Here is a 14,479-nt window from a genome sequence, read left to right as displayed (position 1 = left end):
TGACCTTTAACGATGCTTCAGGAGTGTCCCACTCCCTGGTGAGGAGCTGCAGGAAGGAATCATAAATGGGAAAGGCCCGAGCCCTCGGCCAGAGGGCGGCGAGGACAGGGTCCCCCTTCCTTGAAGACGTGGCGACGGCGGGAGCAACTGGAGCTGGCGGGTCCGGCGGCGGATCAAGATCCAGCTCCCGGAGGATCTGAGGAATGAGATCATCCAGCTCCTCTCTCTGAAAGATCCGGAGCGCGCGCGGATCGTCCCCTTCAGACTGAGCGTCCGGGTGCACAGGATCCGGTGAATCCGGGAGGTCACCCCCCGAGGGTGCAGCCGCCCCCGTGGTACGTACCCGGGGTGGCAAGCCAGGAGCTCCCGACCCAGAACCGACTGCGTCAGGAGAGCTAGGAGGACCAGTAGGAACCCTCGGGGTTTTGGTGGGCGGGGGGCCCGAGGGCAGACCCCCAGGGGCCTCCAGGCCCTGTAAATAGGCACTATGCATCAGTAAAATAAATTCAGGAGAAAACCTCGGCATGCTGGGAAGGTGCCCTGGGGAGGGACCCTCTGCGGACCCCTGATCGGTCAAACCCCCCTCCGGGGAAAGATTCGGAGGAGAAACCTCCCGAAAGTCCCTCTCCCGTGCAGTAGAGCCGGCAGCATCGTGCTGCAAATTTAAAATGGCCGCCGTTCCCGCCAATGGCGGTGAAGTAGCTGGCCCGCGCCCCCCGGGCCGCGGGGAGGGGAGGAAAGAAAAAGCACTAGGCTGCGAGGTGCCTTCCCCCCCGGGGAGGCACCAAGCACAAATCCCCTCCCGTGAAATTCTGGACCCCGGCTCGCCACAGGCCGCACACCGAGACGGCCGCGGCATGGCGAGGAGCCAGGAGAGTATGGGCTGATAGAATGAGGCCTCAGGCTAAGGCTATCCTGTGGTGAAGGAGGAGCCTCAAGAGGAGCTGGGATTTGTGCCCCGCTGGAGTGCCTCTCCTGCTGTTCCACCGTTGAGAGGAACTGTGACAAGATCATGGAGATCTGAGACATGGCTTGTGATGCAAGGGTGTCCTGGGAGACAGGCAGCGGACTCTTGGGGGTACTTTGTGGTGGTAATGCCGCCAGGAGAATGTCGGAGTCTGGACCCCACGGATGATACCCTATTGGAGCTTCTACAGGGGGCCGCTTGGCCCTCTCGGTTAAAGGCTCCTGGAGTTGCAAAGTAGAATGTCTGCACTGGGACGCTGAAGACAAGCCTGAGTAGACCCGAGAAGATCTGGAGAATCCAGTGGAGTCATCGTCAGAGGCAGGCCCCAGGTCAGAATCCATTGGGTCCAGGAGGGGCGCCCGGTCGGACTGGTCCTTGGTACACTTATTCCCATTGGTGTGGACTGGACGCGTGGGTGGCGCAGGGTTCCTGGAAGATAGCTGCGTCAGTAGCGTCGGGGCTGGCGCCGTCTTGCATCGGTGTGTCGATGCTTTTTTGTGTTTGGAGGCATGTCCGATGCTTCGACGCACTGGCATCGGTGCGTGGTGCGTCGGTGGATCGGTACTTGCCAGCGCCAGTGACAGAAGTGACACATCTCCCGAAGCTCCCTGCATCAGGGCGAGGGGAGCATGCTTCAGCAGTGGGCCGGGGAGACCCAAAGGCCCGACCGAGGAGAACTTTCTGTGCATCGATGCCTGGCTGGTCCGACTGGGTCCCGGTGATGACTGAGCGGACCCGGTGCTGGGGGCATTGAAGTCCGAAGCCGCCTCCTTCCATTTGGCAAATTTTGCGGCCCACTGACGTTGGACCCGAGGGGACATGCAGCCGCAGTCCGTGCAGGCAGCCTGATCATGGTCCAGACCGAGGCAGCGGTAACATCGTAGATGGCCATCGGTCTCGGGCATGATCTTGCCGCACTGGCAAAATTTAAAGCTAAGCGGCTGCGGCATGATTTAGATTTTTCTTTTTTGGTACTTTCCCATCGGGAAAGAAGAGAGCTCCGCGTGCGACCAGCAGCGTGGAAGAAAAAGGACTGAGGCAGACCGGGGCTGAACGGGATCTCACAAGCAGGGCACTCACACAAAACTATGTCTGCTAAGAGAAGTTCCACCACCTGGCCGCCCAGAGGATGTCCCCAGACATCAGGGCTAATTCCTCTCTGCTTATCTACGGCAAAATTCATGTTTGCAAAAACCATGCAAAGCAGCTCATTTAGGTTTCTGGACCAAACACTGCACAATATATGTTGTTTAACATAAATTATAGCCCTATCGCGGCTTGATAAATCTCCCTAATAATTTGAAAATGCAAGACTATGAGACTGCTGCCTCCCCTCCCCTGGGAATGCCCCCAAGAAAATGTGGGTAAAAGCAAGCGCATCGTTGAACAGTGCCCATACTTTTACCTGCATATAAAGTGAGCAATATTCAAAAAGCCCTTTTATCTGGGTGAACAATCATTTACAGCTTGAGGACATAGGCTGTAGAACTGAGCTATGATCTGTAATCATCAGGCTTTCAAGCAGAAATCAAGAGAGAAACCATGTCTGCGCCACCCACGCGACCAGTCCACACCAATGGGAATAAGTGTACCAAGGACCAGTCCGACCGGGCGCCCCTCCTGGACCCAATGGATTCTGACCTGGGGCCTGCCTCTGACGATGACTCCACTGGATTCTCCAAGGCCATCCCCCTCAACCAAGGTGTCCCACAAGGTTCTTCTCTTTCCTCAACCCTTTTCAATATTTACATCCTACCCCTCTGTCACTTCCTATCTAGTCTCAATCTCCCTCATTATGTTTATGCTGATGACGTGCAGTTGCTCATACCAATCACTGACTCACTACCGAAAGCCATGGACATCTGGAATGACACTCTCCTATCTATAAACAATCTCCTATCTTCCATCCATTTAGCACTAAACACCACTAAAACTGAAATCATGTTCATCTCACCCCAAAACCATCCTAACCCCTCCCCCCTTTCTCATATTCATACCCCATTTTCCCAACAAGTCCGAGATCTGGGAGTCATCCTTGATGGTCATTTCACTCTGAAGAAATTCATCAGTAATATATTAAAAGATGGCTTCTTTAAACTGCACACCCTAAAAAAACTGAAACCCTTACTACATCCTCCGGACTTCCGTACAGTACTTCAAACCACCATTTTCGCCAAAACTGACTACTGTAATTCTCTCCTTCTCGGCTTACCGAACAACTCCATCCATCCTATTCAAATCTTGCAAAACACAACAGCCCGGATCTTGACCAATTCACCCAGAAATGACCATATCACACCCGTATTAAAAGAACTACACTGGCTCCCGATTGCATCCCGCATCCAATATAAGGCTCTCTCACTCGTTCACAAGGCCCTATACAATCCTGAAATGAACTGGTTTAATGATTCCTTCCGCCTCCACCAAGCCAACAAGCCCACCAGACACCAACATCTCGCCACCATGCCTACCCCCTCTCCCAAACTCTACAAACTAACTTCTACTAGAGCCCGTGCGCTTTCAATCGCCAGGCCGACTCTCTGGAACACAATGCCAGTCGAGCTACGGCAAGAAGAATGTCTAAAAACCTTCAAATGGAAGCTTAAGACCTGGCTTTTCACTAAAGCATACACCTAAGCCCTTCATGCCCTTTCCTACGCTCCCCCCTCCTCCCCTTTTTCCCCCCCTATCTCATATCAAATACTGCCCAATATATTATGTTATCTGCTCATAATGTACATTTTGTTTATATTGTCCTTAACGTTCAGTTCTATATTCAATTCTCCCCTCATAATCCCCTTATAATTCCCTGTTCATAATGTATATATCTGTACATATTGTTCATTATGTTCAATTCTATACTCAATTCTCCCCTTATATTTCCCCTCCCTCAATTACTATCTTGTTACCGTGTTATAACAGAATTCTGTTCGATGTAAAAAACGCTACTCCAGGCGTCTGTTTGTGTTACACTGTGAACCGATGTGATATCTGTGATGAATGTCGGTATATAAAAACTTTAAATAAATAAATAAATAAATAAATAAATAAATAAATAAAATAAATAAATAAATAAATGTCTGCATTTCATGCTTCATCTTTGGGAAGGGGAGAGAAATCAAGTCCTCTCACCAAAAAAGCTTACTAAGGAGAGCACTACTTCAGAATAGGAGATACTAATTGCCATGGTAAGATATAATATGGATAGCCAACTTGTGACATTAACCTACTTAAGCTAGTTGCATAAAAAAAAGAAACAGATACAGAGAAATCTTCACTTCCTCTTTTTCTTAAGTATGTACCTTTTATTACTATCTGCCTACCACTTTCACTCAAAAGTATCATAAAACGAAACAGAGAATAATAAATACTGAAGATCTTGGGATTTCTTAGAATTATTCCTATAAAAAGACATTTGAATGAAGAGTGAACCAACACAAACTCAAGGAAGTTTTGTCACTCTTGCCTGCTGCTCTAGTTGCCTCGCATAAAAACCCCTCATTTTTCTAGGTCATTCTAATGACAGTGGCAGACTTTTCATAGTCTCGCGATGCCATATTGTTGCAGAAGTGTGCAGCTGAGCAAGATGCCCCATATTCCACGTTTATAAAACATAGGTGCTGTTCTACCCATAGACGTTTCCTTTTGGTTACAGTAGCTCTTCCTCCTCAGGTACTGCTACTTTTCCAAGGATATATTCTCATGTGCACATGTTCTCATATAGACATCTCCCTGGTCTAGCGTCTACAGATTTTCCATGCATGTTTCCTTTGCTTTTGTCTCTCCATATTCTCCTCAGCCCTCCTTAACTGCCCCTCTGCCCCATGCACTTTGCCCCTCCATCCTAACACAACTCACGGGATAGGGTGCGCATTTGTTGCTTCCTTAAAGTCATGTGATACTTCCAGTTTTCCAGGGCCCCATATTGTTTCGGGAGGACACAAGGTGCCTTCTCTTGCTCCTCGGCATATTTTTCCTTTTCAAACTTTTCAACCATCACAAGCAAGTCATTGGGAAAGGGGGAATCTGTGACCAGCCCAGCCATCTGAAAAAAAAGACAAGGATGCAAACAGTGATGTAAAAAAGTTGGTCTATCAACTCATTTGGAAGAGCATCTGAGCGCAAGCGGCATAACACAAGATGGTCAGGCAAAACCTAAGCACAGACCTCATCCAGACTCACAACAGCTCTGAACATCACAGAACAACATGGTCAGAACGGGCCATATAGAACCTTCTGCACACAAGGAAGAGAAGAAGCTGGACTGGAAATTAATCTCAAACAGGTTTTAGATGCACCCAGATCATTTAGCATGAACAAAGAACTCTGTTCCAGCCCTAAGCCACTTCATAGTAATGGTACTAGATCAAGATCCATAGACTATCAACTGTTCCCTGGAAGTGATAATCAAATAGCTCTGTGCCAGCTCAATAGTCAATGAGGTCAAGAAATATGACAATGCATGAGTGCCACAGAGTGCTATGAATATTAAGGTTATTGGGTTTGATGACAGATTCAACTAAGCCAGTGCCTGAATATGCTGGTAAAATGCATTAACCCAAGGGAGAATAATTCTAGACACCTATGGACATACCTGAGTGTTGCCTCTGGCTAAAGCTTCTCTTTTGAGTTCATGGAGACTTCCCAGAATGCTGTGAGGCAGAATCTGTCCATAGGCATCAAAATGTAGACCGTCTGTCCCTAAAATAGAGGGGAGACAGTCTTCAGTCAATAAAATACAAGACGTAGAATCATCAATGTCTGCAGACAGACTCTGTGGCCTTTTGGGAGCATGATATAATAGTTAACTGCTATTGTACTTCTATGAGTTAGAGAAAGTCCTAAGAAATAAACATGGTCCTCACAGAGTCACCAGTCAAAGCTTTACTGCAAAATAATGCAACATTGAGATAGGTGTAAGCAGATTCTTTGTAGATGTCTCCATATGTCACAGCAGTAAATTAAATTTCTCATTTCACATTCATGGAAGAAAGGAAGCAGATTTTAACTGGCTAATTGTTCTCTTACACCTGAACATGTAAGCAGATATTCACACTCACATAAACCTGAAGACATCATCATCCATCTTGTTCCATTTCTCAATATGCTAATGGATTCTGAGGTGCACTCCCCCCCCAACACACACACACCTTATTGTGTGACAAGGCTAGCCTCACATAACATTTGTGCAGCTACAGAAAAGAAAATTGGTTCTTACCTGCTAATTTTCATTCCTGTGGTACCATGGATCAGTCCAGACTCCTAGGTTTATGCATCCCTGCCAGCAGATGGAGACAAAGAAAGTTTAACTGACACTGCCTGATAAACCCCAGTGCCACCTGCAGTTCCTCAGTATAGATCTGTACCAAAGCATAAAGTAGAAATTTCAATGACCTAAACAACGAGGAAAAATTATTGAAAAAACTTTGAAAAATGCTTCAAACAAATTTGTAATCATCTGTATTTAAAAGACAACATTAGAGCTGAGCGGGCAACTCTCCACCTCTAGATAAAAACGGGCGGGTTCTGGACTGATCCGTGGTACTACAGGAACGAAAATTAGCAGGTAAGAACCAATTTTCTTTTCCCTGTACGTACTCGGATCAGTCCAGACTCCTGGGATGTACCAAAGCACCCTATTTAGGTGGGACCTGGAGAGTCCTGTTCACAGAACACTCTGGCCAAAGGAAGGAGAACCTGAAGCTCCCACATCCAAATGATAGTGTCGCGCAAATGTATGCAGCGACTTCCAAGTCACTGCCCTGCAAATCTCTTGAGGAGACACCAGCTGCGCTTCCGCTCAGGAAGTCGTCTGAGACCGCGCAGAATGAGTACACAAGCACTCCGGAATCTCTCGACCGGCAGTAATGTAGGTGGAACCAATGGCCTCTTTCAACCAATGCGCAATAGTAGTCTTAGAAGCCTTGAAACCTCGCTATGTGCCACTCCATAAAACAAAAAGGTGGTCAGACCTTCTGAAATCATTCGTCACCTTGAGATCGCGCAACAGAGCCCACCAAACATCTAACCGCTTGAGCTCTTTCGCATGCGGAACAGATGTATCCACCGCTGAGAAGGCTGAAAGTTCCACCGTCTGGTTGACATGAAAAGCGGAAACCACTTTAGGCAGAAAGGAAGGCACCGTCCTCAAAGAAATCCCGAAATCCAAAATTTGGAGGAAAGGAACCCAACAGGACAAAGCTTCCAACTCAAATACACCGAGCAGAGCATATTGCTACCAGAAAAACTACCTTGAGAGTCAAGTCTTTCAGCGTCGCTCTCCAGAGAGGCTTAAAAGGAGCCACACACATACCGCGGAGAACTAGATTAAGGTTCCAGGATGACAAATTCTCCTAACTGGAGGCCGCAAATTCCTAGTTCCTCTCAGGAACCTGACAACATCCAGATGAGCTGAAATAACGGAAACCTCGATCTTGCCCCAAAGGCAGCCCAAGGCCGCCACTTGAACTCTAAGGGGGCTAGGAGCTAAGCCTTTCTCAAACCCAGCCTGCAGAAATGACAAAATATCGGGAGTGAAGGACTGTAGGGTGTGAATTCTACGAGTAGTACACCAGGACTCAAACACTTTCCATACTCTAACGTAAGCCAAATTAGTAGACTTTCTCCCGGCTTGCAATAAGGTGGTGATGACAGACTCCGGATAACCTTTCTACCTTAATCTCCTCTCAAAAGTCAAGCCGCTAGACAAAAGTGATCGGCCTTGTCTGAAAATATGGGACTCTGACAAAGAAGGCCCTTCAGATGACCGAAATGAAGCGGGCCATCCACCGCCATGTTGATGAGATCCACAAACCAAGGATGCCTCAGCCACTCCGGAGCTACCAAAATCACCTCCCTGTGATATTTCTCTATGCAACGCAACACCTTGCCCACCAATGGCCAAGGAGGGAACACATAAAGCAGAGTGCCCCGTGCCCAAGGCAGGACTAGAGCGTCGACACCTTCGGCCCGTGCTGTCGCCTTCGACTGAAGAAGCAAAACGCTTTGGCATTCTAATGAGTTGCCATCAGATCCACGTGAGGGGAGCCCCAACGATCTTTGATGAGCTGCATTGTAGCTTCCGACAATTCCCACTCGCCTGGATCTAACCGAGTCCGACTTAGGAAATCTGCTTGAACATTGTCGACCCCAGCTATATGTGATGCAGCTATTCCCTCTAGGTGAGATTCCACCCAACGAATCAAGGCTTGTGCCTCCCGAGCTACCAGCTGACTCTTGGTACCACCCTGCTGGTTGATGTACACCACTGTTGTCGCATTGTCAGAAAGAATCCGCACAGAGCGCCCTTTTATCAATGGTAAGAACGCCTTCAAAGCTAACCAGACCACCCTGGTCTCCAAAAGGTTGATAGACCATGCAGATTCTCTCGCAGACCACATCCCGGACTGAACAATGTTGACAAACCACCCCCCCAGTCAGAGAGACTGGTGTCGGTAGTAACTATCACCCAGTCTGGCACTTCGAGGTCTATTCTGCGAAGAAGATTGGGGGTCTGAAACCACCACGACAGACTGTCTCTGGCTATGCCCTCAAGAGGCAATGGCAAGTGAAACTCTTCTGATATTGGCTTCCACTGTGCCAAAGGCGCCCTTTGCAACAGCCTTATATGGAAAAACGCCCACGGCACCAATTCCAACGCTGAAGTCATGGAGTCTAGAATCTGTAAATAATCCCACACTTTGGGAATCCATAAGTTCAACAACTGGCGGATTCGATTCTGCAACTTGAGCACTCATTCTTCCGAAAGATAAACCTTGCCGAGCTGAGTGTCGAACCAAGCACCCAAGTACTCCAAGGACTGAGTTAGAGATAAATGGCTCTTTGCCAGGTTCACTACCCAGCCGAGAGATTGAAGAACCTCGAGAACTCTGCTGACTGACTGAAGACAGAGAGCTTCCGATTTCGCCCTGATAAGCCAATCGTCCAGATATGGTGCACCAGGACTCCCTCCTTCCGAAGCGCCGTCGCTACCACCACCATCACCCTGGTGAAGGTGCGTGGGGCTGTGGCAAGACCGAAAGGAAGGGCCTGAAACTTAAAATGCTGGCCCAGCACCATGAAGCGGAGAAAGCGCTGGGAGTCTAAGTGGATTGGAATATGCAGATAGGCCTCCGTGAGATCCAAGGATGTGAGAAACTCCCCCTTGCGCACAACCACTATCACTGACCGCAAGGTCTCCATCCAGAAGCGGGGAACTTTGAGGATGGCATTCACTTTCTTCAAATCCAGAATGGGCTGGAAAGTGCCCTCCTTCTTTGGAACCACAAAATAGATGGAGTATGGCCCGTGCGAAGTTCCACGGGAGGAACCGGTATCACCGCTCCCAGGCTTTGGAGACGCGCTAAGGTCTCCCGCACTGCCACCTGCTTGTTGACAGGACTGCAGGGGGAAATTATAAAAAGCTTGCGAATGGGTCGAGCAAAATCTAAAACATAGCTATCTTTTACCACACTGGTCCTGCGTAAGCTTGGCCCACTCGCCGTAAAATTGAGTCAAGCGACCTCCTATAATACGAACGATGGAGTGGACCGGTCTCGCTTCATTGTGAGGACTTACCTCCTGTGGATCCTCCTGTGGAGGGTGGGAGTCTAGGTGGATTGGAATATGCAGATAGGCCTCCGTGAGATCCAAGGATGTGAGAAATTCCCCCTTGCGCAACCACTATCACTGACTCACTGACCGCAAGGTCTCCATCCAGAAGCGGGGAACTTTGAGGATGGCATTCACTTTCTTCAAATCCAGAATGGGCTGGAAAGTGCCCTCCTTCTTTGGAACCACAAAATAGATGGAGTACGGCCCGTGTGAAGTTCCACGGGAGGAACCAGTATCACCGCTCCCAGGCTTTGGAGACTCGCTAAGGTCTCCCGCACTGCCACCTGCTTGTTGACAGGACTGCAGGGGGAAATTATAAAAAGCTTGCGAATGGGTCGAGCAAAATCTAAAACATAGCTGTCTTTTACCACACTGGTCCTGCGTAAGCTTGGCCCACTCGCCGTAAAATTGAGTCAAGTGACCTCCTATAATTCGAACGACGGAGTGGACCGGTCTCGCTCATTGTGAGGACTTACCTCCTGTGGATCCTCCTGTGGCCTCCCAAAATGTTCTGCGGGCCCCCCGAAAGGACTGCCCCCAAGGCTGCCCTCAAGTAGGGAATGATTTCTGAGAGGCAAGAGGAAACCTCGCTGGTCTTAATCTCCTATCGGAGCGAAACCAAAATCTAACCTGAAAGAATCTCTTAGCTTTGGGTTGTCCTCGGGTAAACGGAGAGGCTTGTAATCACCGAGAGACTGAATCAGTTGCTCAAGGTCCTCCCAAAACGAGAGGCGACCTTTGAAAGGCAAGGAAGCCTAACTGCATCTTTGAGGAGACGTCCGCCGACCAGTTACGCAGCCAGAGCAACCTCCTAGCCGCTACCGCCGAAACCATAGCCCTAGAGGACATTTGCACCAAATCACAGAGAGCATCCGCCCCAAAAGCCACAGCCGCCTAAACATGCTCAGCTGTGTCCGTGTATTCCCCCGCCGCCAGAAGGTGCGCCTGCATCTGTTGCACCCAGCAGAGGCACGCACGCTGCATGAAACTTGAACAAATCGCTGTCCATAACCCCAAAGCAGAACCCTCAAAAATCCACTTGAGGTTGACCTCTAATTTGCTATCTTGCATGTCTTTCAATGCCGCTGAACCAATTACGGGAATAGTGGTTCTCTTAGTCATTGCGGATACCGCCGCATCGACCTTAGAGAGAGCAAAACTTTCCAAGTCCACCTCAGGAAGCGAATAAAGCTTTCCCATGGTTGATGCGGAATGGGGGACTCCAGATGCTGGTCTGAAAGCTGCTAGGACCATGAGAAAGCTGTCATCCCTTCTGAATCTGTATCACCCTGGGGCATTTTAACTCCTAACACGTGAAAGGCTAATGGGAGCAAACCCTCCAATTCCTCCCTCTTGAACAAGTGAACCTCCTTTGGGTCTTCTGACATGGGAGGAGAGATCCCCAGGTCGTCCCCCACAGCGGTATCACCTGCGCCGGATTAACCGAACCTGACGGTTCTCCATGGACAGGCTCGTCCCCAGTTTCCCTGGGAGCTTCATCAGAACCATCCGGGCCAGATCCTGGGGGATCAAGAAGCCTGCGACCCAGGGGCATAGCAGACCTGCTCAGCTGGGCCGAACCAGAACCAGCCCGACTAGAAGGAGCCCCGGCTGCCCCTGGGCTGTGCCTGAGTGGGCCTGACCAACGTTTGAGCACCAGAGGGCTGCTGACTGCCCAAAAAAGTATCATGGAGCAGCAGCACGAATTCTGGGGAAAATACTCTCCCTGCTCCAGCCCCCTCAGGGCAAACGACAGGAACGGGCAGAAACACAGCTTCCTCCCCCCCCCCCCAGCCCCCTCCCGACCACCAGCAAAGTCGGCTCGGGCCGGGGACAAACATGGTGGACCCTCCCCTACGCTCCCCGACAGCGCGGGAACAGCCGCCGAAAAATCCAAGATGGCCGTCGTTCCCATGCTGTCTGAGAAAGAAGAAGCAGCACCGAGGACAGAGCCCCTGCCGAGCTCAGGAACGCAATCGGCCGAGCTGCGATGCCGCTTCACGGGCAGAGGAGCTCCGGAGGAGCCCACCCTGCCCTCAGAACAAGCCGCGCAGAGATTTGCACGGTTAAGCGCGATCGTGCCGAGCTACAGGCTCTGCACACAGCACCATGGGCCATGCTCGGGGAAGGAGCCGAAGAAGGGAACCAAGGAATGTAAAAAATTTAGAAAAAACAGGCTGATCTTACCGGCAAGCAAGTCGCCCGCACTGCTGAGCTGCTGCCTGCTTTTTTTTTTTTTATTTGTTTGTTTTTTAATAAACTTTCTCAAAAACAAACACTGAGACTTAAAGCCTGTATAAAAAAGAAACAGGCAGTCTCATGAAAGAGGGGGAACTGAAATTTAAAAAAAACCCTTGGAGCCTGCAGCCACATGAGCGGCCTTGTGAGGGGAGGGATCTGGACAACCAGATGTACACCCCAGGGAAGCACAGACAGGCACACAAAAGGGTGACAACCCCAGCCCATCTGCCTCATCTGGATGGGGTAGGTATCACGGGAACCAAGTAACCAAAAAATCCCCCGGGAGGAAGGCTCAAAAGTATACAATCCTAAAAGAAAAGCGCAGAAATGCAGGTTCCATCTGCTGGAGACAGAGAAATATTGAGGAACTGCAGGTGGCACTGGGGTTTATGAGGCAGTGTCAGTTAAACTTTCTCTGTCTCCATCTGCTGGCAGAGATGCATAAACCCAGGAGTCTGGACTGATCCGGGTACGTACAGGGAATGATGGTTTCCACTGACAGTTTCTTTTGCCATAAGCATTCACAAGGCTACCCTTATAACCAGGGCTGGATTTAAGATGACAGCACCTATAGGCAGAGGATTTAAGGCAAAGGGTTCCTTCCTTCCTCTCCCCCTGGAAAGCAGACAGCAGTGGGGGTGGGGGAGGGAGTCCAAGCTTTTTTGGCACCCAAGGCTCATGCCTATGTTGCCTATGCCTAAATCTGGCCCTTCTATAACAGGAAGTTCAGTGAGTGCTATTCACACACAAGATGGCTAACACCCTTTTTCTCCATTCCTTCCTAATAATGATAATTCGGAATCTGAAAACCCTGAGTTTATAAAAGAGACATCTCTACTGCCCAAATCTAGTGACTTCTCTTGGATATCTGATGGTCTGACATTCTGCAGGGATATGATGAATTTCAGAAGTTACAGGTTCACTGTGCCTGAATAATCCAGATCTTTCACAGCTATATCGGAGGCAGCAGGATAAGCAACCAGGAATTTTGTCTTCTTCTTGCCCTCCTGGGGCCGTTTTTTCCGGACAAGGAAACTTCTGGAGATGGGAATTTTGGGTTCAGATGGACGGTGTGGAGGATGAAACTGAGGAAATAAGGAAAACAAGATATATGTTAATTCTAATCATCAGTATTCCAGGAATAGTGTAGTATAGAGTCAAGAAAACAGGGAAAGAAACAGACCAAGGAAAAAGTTGAGACTGGGTAGTGATCACAGCTGCATCTTAGATAAGCTTTTCATGTTAGGTTTCTTGAACTAGTATAATCAACTCTTCTAACCTCTGCCTTAAGAGTACAGAAATTCATCTTTCTATTATTGGTCATTTATTCACCTACTGACAAAAACACTTTTTAAACTAGTTATTAAGGTTTTTATTACTTACTGGATTTCTCTCATAGTATGTCTGAAGACTGGCTGTTACATGGCCATCAACTAAGTAATAAATGGCCATCAGTTGGTGTTTTATGATCCCCCTTGTTCATCTTGCCACTACATTTTTGCCACAGTATCTTCCCCTGGACCTTTGCAGTCAACTTCAATTCAACCAAACAAAGAAATAGACCGCACTCATATCAATTTAGTCTCTCATCTCAGGAAACTACAGAAGGTAGACATAGCTGAGCCTGTTCAATACTTGGAGAGGGGTCTGCTAGAAGCATTGACCACCAAGGGAAGTAGAGCAAGAGCTCTTGGAAAGAACAGCAGAAAAGATTCCCTCACCTTCTCCAAATCCTCAGTTTTGATAGCCAAAGCCTGGATTTCATCTCCTTTCAAGACAGTGCTAGACACCGACTTTGACTCCTCCACAATAGGAGAAGGGATCAATTCAGTGCCCTTTGCCCGTTTCTTCTCTGAAAGACACAAACATACACAATGCCATTTAAGCCTGCTCAGCAGTACTTGATAAGAGAACCGCTATTATTTGCAAATGACCTATAAAAACCAATTAAGTAGTCAATGCATAGGACCCTGCTATATGTGGCTGAGCCTGACAGGTCTTGCTCTGTCTCCATCTGCTGGTGCGGAGGCACAACCCAGGTGTCTGGACTGATCCGGGTACGTACAGGGAACAGTGCATTACATTAGCCAAAGGACTCTAAAGGCTTACAAATACTGTTTCTTCCCTGTTTTCTCTCCATTAGGTGCCTCCCTTTGGTGCATCTAACAGGACAATCACAAGGTTATATAGTTTTCTTTCTTTTGTACATATGTATATAATTGCAAATTTTGTTTGTTTATAATTTTATTGCAAAACTTCCCATATTATTGTTCCCCCCTCTCGTTAATGCCTTGTTATCATGTTTTTACTGTTCAATGTAAAGCGCCATGCCGTGCGTTTGTTTTTGCGTTACAATGTGAACCGATATGATATCCTGGATGAATGTCGGTATATAAAAATTTTAAATAAATAAATAAGGGCATGCTGTGTGCAGGGTAAAAGGAAGAAAAACAGAAGAGTTGCCAATGTTTTACCAAGGAAGGGTTCCTGCTTTATGGAGACATAGTGCAAAATATTCTGACCCACAACAGCTCTGACCATCACAGAACATGGCCAAGACTGGCCATATAGAACCTTCTGCACATGAGGAAGAGATTAACATATCTTGCCAGTGAGGAGGTGTGCTCTGGTTAGAGTATTAGAAGATGTTCTTGAACA

At 48.4% G+C, this 14,479-nt stretch overlaps 1 protein-coding gene across 1 annotated transcript in view; it reads right to left on the bottom strand.

Annotated features, from left to right (window-relative positions):
* The window catches only part of LOC115090937 (MYCBP-associated protein-like), a 140,822-nt gene that overhangs the window by 124,803 nt on the left and 1,540 nt on the right, over window positions 1–14,479 (bottom strand). Inside the window, exons 2-5 of the mRNA XM_029600628.1 lie at window positions 13,543–13,673; window positions 12,750–12,906; window positions 5,562–5,668; window positions 4,826–5,012 (exon numbers count right to left, since the gene is read on the bottom strand). Coding sequence (XP_029456488.1) covers window positions 4,826–5,012; window positions 5,562–5,668; window positions 12,750–12,906; window positions 13,543–13,673 — 582 coding nt within the window. The remainder of the gene's footprint in view (window positions 1–4,825; window positions 5,013–5,561; window positions 5,669–12,749; window positions 12,907–13,542; window positions 13,674–14,479) is intronic.

The sequence above is a fragment of the Rhinatrema bivittatum genome, chromosome 4 (assembly GCF_901001135.1).
Source record: "Rhinatrema bivittatum chromosome 4, aRhiBiv1.1, whole genome shotgun sequence".
Classification (NCBI taxonomy): domain Eukaryota; kingdom Metazoa; phylum Chordata; class Amphibia; order Gymnophiona; family Rhinatrematidae; genus Rhinatrema; species Rhinatrema bivittatum.
Note: the sequence above shows the minus strand (reverse complement) of the source record. Positions and strands in the feature narration are given on the sequence as shown.